The sequence below is a fragment of the Zea mays genome, chromosome 4 (assembly GCF_902167145.1).
Source record: "Zea mays cultivar B73 chromosome 4, Zm-B73-REFERENCE-NAM-5.0, whole genome shotgun sequence".
NCBI lineage: Eukaryota > Viridiplantae > Streptophyta > Magnoliopsida > Poales > Poaceae > Zea > Zea mays.
The window spans coordinates 234,659,852-234,666,567 of record NC_050099.1 but is presented as its reverse complement, the minus strand read 5'-3'; the positions used below and the strand labels follow the sequence as shown (position 1 = coordinate 234,666,567).

The following is a 6,716-nucleotide window of genomic DNA, read 5'->3' as shown; positions in this document are numbered from 1 at the left end:
CGGAGCGGAGTTCGCCGTCTTCCGGGTCTTAGCCCGAGTCCGAGCCCTGGGTCGGGCGGAGCGGAGTTTCCTATGGCGCCTTCGGCAAGGCCTGACTGCCTGTCAGTCTCACTCTGTCAAGTGGCACTGCAGTCGGAGTGGCGCAGGCGGCGCTGTCCTTCTGTCAGACCGGTCAGTGGAGCGGCGAAGTGACGGCGGTCACTTCGGCTCTGCCAGGGGGCGCGTGTCAGGATAAAGGTGTTAGGCCACCTTTGCGTTAAATGCTCCTGCGACTCGGTCGGTTGGTGCGGCGATTCAGTCAGGGTTGCTTCTTAGCGAAGGCAAGGCCTCGGGCGAGCCGGAGATGTGTCCGCCGTTAAAGGGGGGCCTCGGGCGAGACGGAAGTCTCTCGGGGTCGGCTGCCCTTGTCCGAGGCTAGGCTCGGGCGAGGCGTGATCAAGTCGCTCGTATGGACTGATCCCTGACTTAATCGCACCCATCAGGCCTCTGCAGCTTTATGCTGATGGGGGTTACCGGCTGAGAATTAGGCGTCTTGAGGGTACCCCTAATTATGGTCCCCGACAGTGTGTCAGCTCGTAATTCACAATGACATGAATGTAGTTGACAATAATATTGGCTAATTTGGAAACTCAAATCCATTATGCCTATTTTTTTTCTTTTCTACGATTGAGCAATTTATGAGGATATCATTTGAATAATAGTATTTCTGCCTAATGTTAGTTATTCAATTCGAACGACTAACCTTAGACAAAGTGAGGCACAGTTAGCCACAAACCAAACAAGCCGTGTGCTCAGCTCAATACTGCCAATGCAACCCTCCTGGATGGCAGAATGCAGGCCAACCGCACCATTCGTGGCAACAAAAGCCGGCCCTCTCTCATCACCCTTTCTCCATCCATGAGCAGTGAGGACATGACGCTTGAAGCACACCAAACCGCAGTTAATTAATCACTTAATCCTCAATCTAATCGCCCGACATGATCACGATCCACAGCTATACAGACATCCTGACCATTCTAGACCACCAGTCCGAACCCCACCATTACTTCCCAAACCCCATAACAATTCTCTCCTCGCACCAACCCGGCGACCACCGTACCAGAGCTTGCCCAAGAAACGCGCGCCACGGCGCTCTGCTTTTGCTCTGCCGTGGCATCCCCCATCTGGCAGTGGTAGCTGACAACCAATCGACGAGCGGCATGTCCGCGGTGGACGGGTCGGGGTCGGGGACTCCACCGCCGCCGGGCCACCGCGGGTGCTGCGCCTCGGGCGCGACGCTGGAGCTGGTGGGCGCGTTCACGGCGGTGTGCCTGGTGCTGTACGGGGTGATACTGTACATGAACTACCTGTACGTGCGGTGGAGCGGCCGCGACGGCGTGCACCGGACGGACTCCGGCCTCGCAGGGCTGCCCGCGCAGAAGAGGCCCGCGGGCGGGATGGACAGGGCGGCGCTGGCGGCCATGCCTGTGCTCAGGTTCAGGGCTGACGCGCACGGCGGCGAGTCTCCTGCGGAGTGCGCGGTGTGCCTGAGCGCCTTGCAGGACGGGGACGCGGTGCGCGCGCTGCCCGGATGCCGGCACGCGTTCCACGCCGCCTGCGTCGACGCCTGGCTCTGCGCGCGCGCCACCTGCCCCGTCTGCCGCGCGCGCCCCGTGCTCCCGCCGCCGCAGCAGGCGCCCAAGGCCGGCGCCAAGGTGGTGGCCGGGTCCTCCGGCCGGCAGCTGGACCTGGAGAGCCAAGTGTAGCTCCCGCGCCACGGTGAACTGCAAAGGTAGGTAGCTGTTGCGTTGCGTTCTGCTCCAAAACTGTATCCTTCTTCATGGAGTCAGTGAGTGAATGGTAGATAGACACCCCGCAAGTACATAATTTTGGTGCCAATTTCTTTCGATTTGTACGGAGAAGGATACCATGGCATGTAAAATTCGGCTTGTGCATTGTTTGGCAGTGAAAACCTTTTCTGCAATCCCTCTGCGCAATTTAAGTGTTCTTTTTTTTTGAAGGACCTGCAGTATTTTGCATTGCATTAGAACTTGTTTCTCAGCTCAGTCTCTGTGTCAACAAGCGCTCTTCTTGAAAAGCAACAGTACGTGAAGCTTTTTTGGACTATCGTCTATACAATTAGCCCGAGAGATGTATAGTCTCATGAATCTTGCTCACATCCCATTCTTCTTCAACAAAACCACCCTTGGAACCATTAACTGCGCAATCATGTGGGGTACTTAACCAAGCAGATAGCTTGTTGCTGCATGATTAGATGGAGCCATGGAGGTGGATAGCTGATCCAATGCCGGGCTGAAGGGGACATTGCAAATTTGCAATACTATTATATTGGCGCTGGTGAAATTTTTTTAGTAGCTCGCTCCCTTGTCGTGGCTAGATCGATGAGATTGAGGCATCACTGCAACATCGACATCAAACGCTTGTTTTACTTTTTAGCTAGTGTACGGCATATATATATATGATACTATTGAGCCATTATCGACAAAACATCCTTCGTACGCATCAAGGACATTTCATCGTTGAATATATGTATATATATACGATACTATTGTGTCAAGAAAAGCGAGCAGCCCAAGGAGCGCTGCTAGTGCAAACGTTTTTTACTGTATTATTCTTTCTTGCAAATTCATCCAGTTTGTTTCGATAGGTACATTCCTCGAGTCCTAGCTACCTAGATTTGAATCTCTATAACTTGATACACGGACTTAATTTTTTTTGCCTAATTTTATTTTCAATATTCTTCGGTCCTAAAATATTAGTCGTTTTAGCTCTCGATTTTTATGTCTATGTTCGAATAGATAATAATGAATCTAGGCATATATATATATATATATATAAAACAAATACATTAATTATTGTACGAATCAACTAAAAAGGTAAACCAAATTTTATTTTGGAACGGCGGGAGTAGTAGATAAAGTGCACGCACTGTCCATCGTTTACTGGTGAGATTATGTATAATGTTGTTATTAGATGTACAATAAATTGTATATAGCGATGTCTATGTAATGGGTCTAGGTCCAACTTCTATTATTAATACATCACAATGGCTTTGAATTCATCTATCTTATTTGTATCAGCCTTCGCAAAAAATCATTCCCTAGTCCATTCACTTGGCCACTTTTTCGGTACGCAAGCACTAGAAACTTTGAATCTTTGTGGTAGGCAAAGCTATAACACCCAAAATTGTTGTGCGGTTTGTTTGAAGCCCTAGCCTTCGTATGATGGTGCAACTCATGTATCCTACAGAATGCTTCGACATCAGCGGGCGCACCTTTGCTGTGCACAATCCATGTGTAGACACTAAGTCTATCTAGTGCATTTGGTGTTAGTTGGTGCATGTAGACTTCATATTTGTTTAGTACTTCGGTAATCATCCTGAACTTGGACAACCGAAGTCCTGCCCGGAAGAGAGTCTTTTCAAGAGAGTCATCATCTTCTGATTCAAGAGAGCCTTTTCAAAACCTTCAACTCACTGGGCTTGATAACAAACTATCCAATATCGATGTAGCCGGGCTTGTTAACAGACTATCCAATATCAAGAAGAGACAATAAGGTGGCGAGATAGAAAGGTCAAGCTCAAAAACATAGTGCCAGGTCACTTTGTGTTCCGAAGAGTGGCTAACCCGGATACATCGGGAAAATTGCAAATCAAGTGGGAAGGCCCTTTTTTGGTCTCAGCTTCGAATAGACCAGGCTCATATAGATTGAAAGACATAGAGGGAAACGAAGTTCCAAGGTCATGGAATGTCGATGAGCTCTGAAGATATTACATTTAGCTTCATCTTTTCAAGCTTTGGCACCCTTTTTCCTTATAGAGGGGGTAAGGTTTTTAATGAGGCCTAGGATGTAATACCTCACAAGAGCGCCTAAATTTAATATAGGTGCATTTCCCCTAGCCATGGTAACACCGAAGCAGCACCTTCGGGTGCAACAGTAAGAGGTGTAAAAAGATTTGTTTCCAAGGTCCCCAGTCTGAAGGTAAGTTTGCAATCATCTAGTAAAGGTGACAAAGCTCTGAAGTCGTTCCTAAGGGAATGCAGAGCTTGACCTTGATCACCTAGTAAAGGTAAAAAAGCTCCGAAGTCGTTCCTAAAGGAATGCAGAGCTCGACCTTGATCACCTAGTAAAGGTGAAAAAGCTTTGAAGTCATTCATAAGGGAATGCAGAGCTTAAACCTAATCACCCAGTAAAGCTGAACCTTCTTCGTATAGGCCTCGGTCTCCGAAGTAGCTAGCTATCGACCACCCTTGTCTCAAAGAAAAATCTCTTTCCAGCATTATGTACGTTCTTCGAGGGCATCTTTATATCTTCTATAGATGGGCCGAAGTCGGGTTTCCCCACTGCCTTGATATGATCACAACCCATCTTTTCTAGCACCGAAGTCATACTGCGAGATCCAATCATCGCACAGTAATCGCTTGAGGCAACTCTTTATCGGTCCAGGCAAACACCCCTCCAGTATCCCCGCTAGCATAAGAGCTTGCCCTTGAAGCTGCACCAACTGAGGAGAAAATTTTCTTCATGGAATCATAACACCAGGAGGCGAGGCGACATCGAAGCATTGGCCCCAAAGGTCACCCTACAAGCAGTTTTTTACTATTTTCTTTCTCCTTGATAGCATCATCTTGCTCTTTCAATTTCACTGTATCATCATTGTGAGCTTTTTCTACTTGTTCCTTCTCTTCTTTTGCTTCGACATGATTGCTTTTGAAAGATGTTATCTCATTTTCTTTCTCTTCCAAAGCATTCTGAAGTCTTGTTACCTATTGGGGACTTGTTCTCAAATGCTATGAATTAAGAACAAGGCAACATAAAATGTTAAATATCAATGCCCTTCGTCCGTTGAAGCATTATCTCCCCAAGGATTTAATGGACTTCGGACGAAGGTCACGAGCATAATATTACGAAGGTTTCACCTTCGTAATTAAACTTATAAAGATAATACAAAATAAAGTAAAACATGAAACATTAAAGATAAATACATCGAAAATAAATGACATCATCCATATATCTTATTATATGAATTTAAGATATTTGAATACAACGTTTAGGTACATTTATACCTTTGCCTTGACAAGCAATAATTCCCGAGTGATGCGTTAGCAATTACAGGAATGCGTGAACAGTAAAGGAATACTGTTCACTATTTATAGGCACAGGGCACAACCTGTGAAGAATTACAACCATGCCCCTCATAAAAGTTTACAACACTGACTCAGACCCTTATGGACTAAAAAGTCATTCTATCTTTAAGTCGGTTCGATCCCTCATCTTCGGACATGCTGTAATACCGAAGCTTCATGAATGATACCTTCGGCATTACGTCTAGGCAGCTTCAGCCGAAGCTGTTTCCTTTCTGTAGGACCTTCGGCGACGAAGCATGGTCCCAACAGTAGCCCCTTCGCGGTGCTAGATCGTTTTTCGTAACGAGCTTGATCCGTGAGAAAAGTCTCTTAGGCTTCAGGAAGCCGAAGGTCCGAAAAACACCTTCCCTGAGCTCGTTGTCGAGAAACGATACAGTTTTCGAGCGCGTAGCGGTCCCACCATGCAGGTTCACTATTTTGGTTTTTGCGGCCCACCGTGCAGCGGGTGCGAGCAACTGTTTGCCTGGTGTAAAAATCCTGACGATTCACCTTCTTACCTGCAGCACTATATAAACAGACGGGTAGGTGTGAAGTTACCACATCATTCATTGCTATTGCACTGTTTTGCTGCCAAAAATTTTAACCATAGCCGAAGCTTGACTTTCGCATTCAAACGAAGCTCCAGTTTAGTGTCTGCTTCGTCAGAAGAAGAGCTTCGGAAGAAAGGTTATTAATTTCCAAGCAATTTTCAAGAAATTCAAAATCAAATGGCCAGAGTGCGTTCTACTGCTAGAGCTGAGCGCGAAGGAGACGAAACCGAAGCTGCAGAAACTGTTCCTATCTCGAAAGCAATGAGGCGATCTGGTTTGGTGACATCGGAGGACACCCCTGCTGCCGAAGCAGAACAAGCAGATATTGAAGAGAGTGATTCTGAAGGTGATCACAGTATCGCAGTACCAAGCAAGCCCAGCCACTTGGACTTCGGAAAGTCAACCATCTCTAAGGCTGATTTTCCTAAGATGGTGAAGTCGGGCTACTTTAGCGAAGATGAGAAAAAGTTGATTCGCTTTGGCGGAGAAGAGACTACCCCGAAGCCACAGAAAGATGAAATAGTGATTTTTCAAGAGTTTCCTCAAAGCTGGTTTGAGATTTCCTTTGAATAGGATGATTGCTGATGTGCTAAAGAAGTTTGGGATCTATCTTCATCAACTAACTCCTAACGCTATTGTTAGGCTTAGTGTTTATATTTGGGCTCTCCGAAGCCAGGGGGTGGAGCCGTTTTCCGAAGGTTTCTGCCGGGTGCATGAGTTACATTACCAAACCAAAGCCAGAAAAGATGGGTTACATGAAAATTTTGGTTGTTATAATTTTGCCTATCGGAAAAGTACAAAATTTCCTGTGATCAGCTACCGAAGCAAGTGGCCGGCAGGCTGGAAATCGGAATGGTTCTACGTCAAAGTTGACGATGACAAGGAGAAGTTGGTACAAAGTCCGCTTGAATTGATATTCGGAGAGACCAGACCCCGATGCAGTATGACACCAAAAGGTCCAACGCAAATCGCGTTGGCTGAATTCAGGATTATTGCAGAGCACATTGGCACTAGAGATTTAGTGCAGGAATTTTTGGCT

General features: G+C 46.7%; 1 protein-coding gene across 1 annotated transcript; it reads left to right on the top strand.

The window, feature by feature from the left end:
• Positions 1-858: 858 nt before the first annotated feature.
• On the top strand, positions 859-2,026 carry LOC100280750 (probable E3 ubiquitin-protein ligase ATL45). Its single transcript, XM_034059836.1, has one exon. The coding sequence runs from the start codon at positions 978-980 to the stop codon at positions 1,743-1,745; it is 768 nt and encodes a 255-aa protein (XP_033915727.1). The 5' UTR covers positions 859-977; the 3' UTR covers positions 1,746-2,026.
• The last annotated feature ends 4,690 nt before the right edge of the window (positions 2,027-6,716 follow it).

Bases quoted from the DNA above. Each gene is read 5' to 3' on its own strand.
- LOC100280750 (XM_034059836.1), top strand. From the start codon at position 978: ATGATCACGATCCACAGCTATACAGACATCCTGACCATTCTAGACCAC.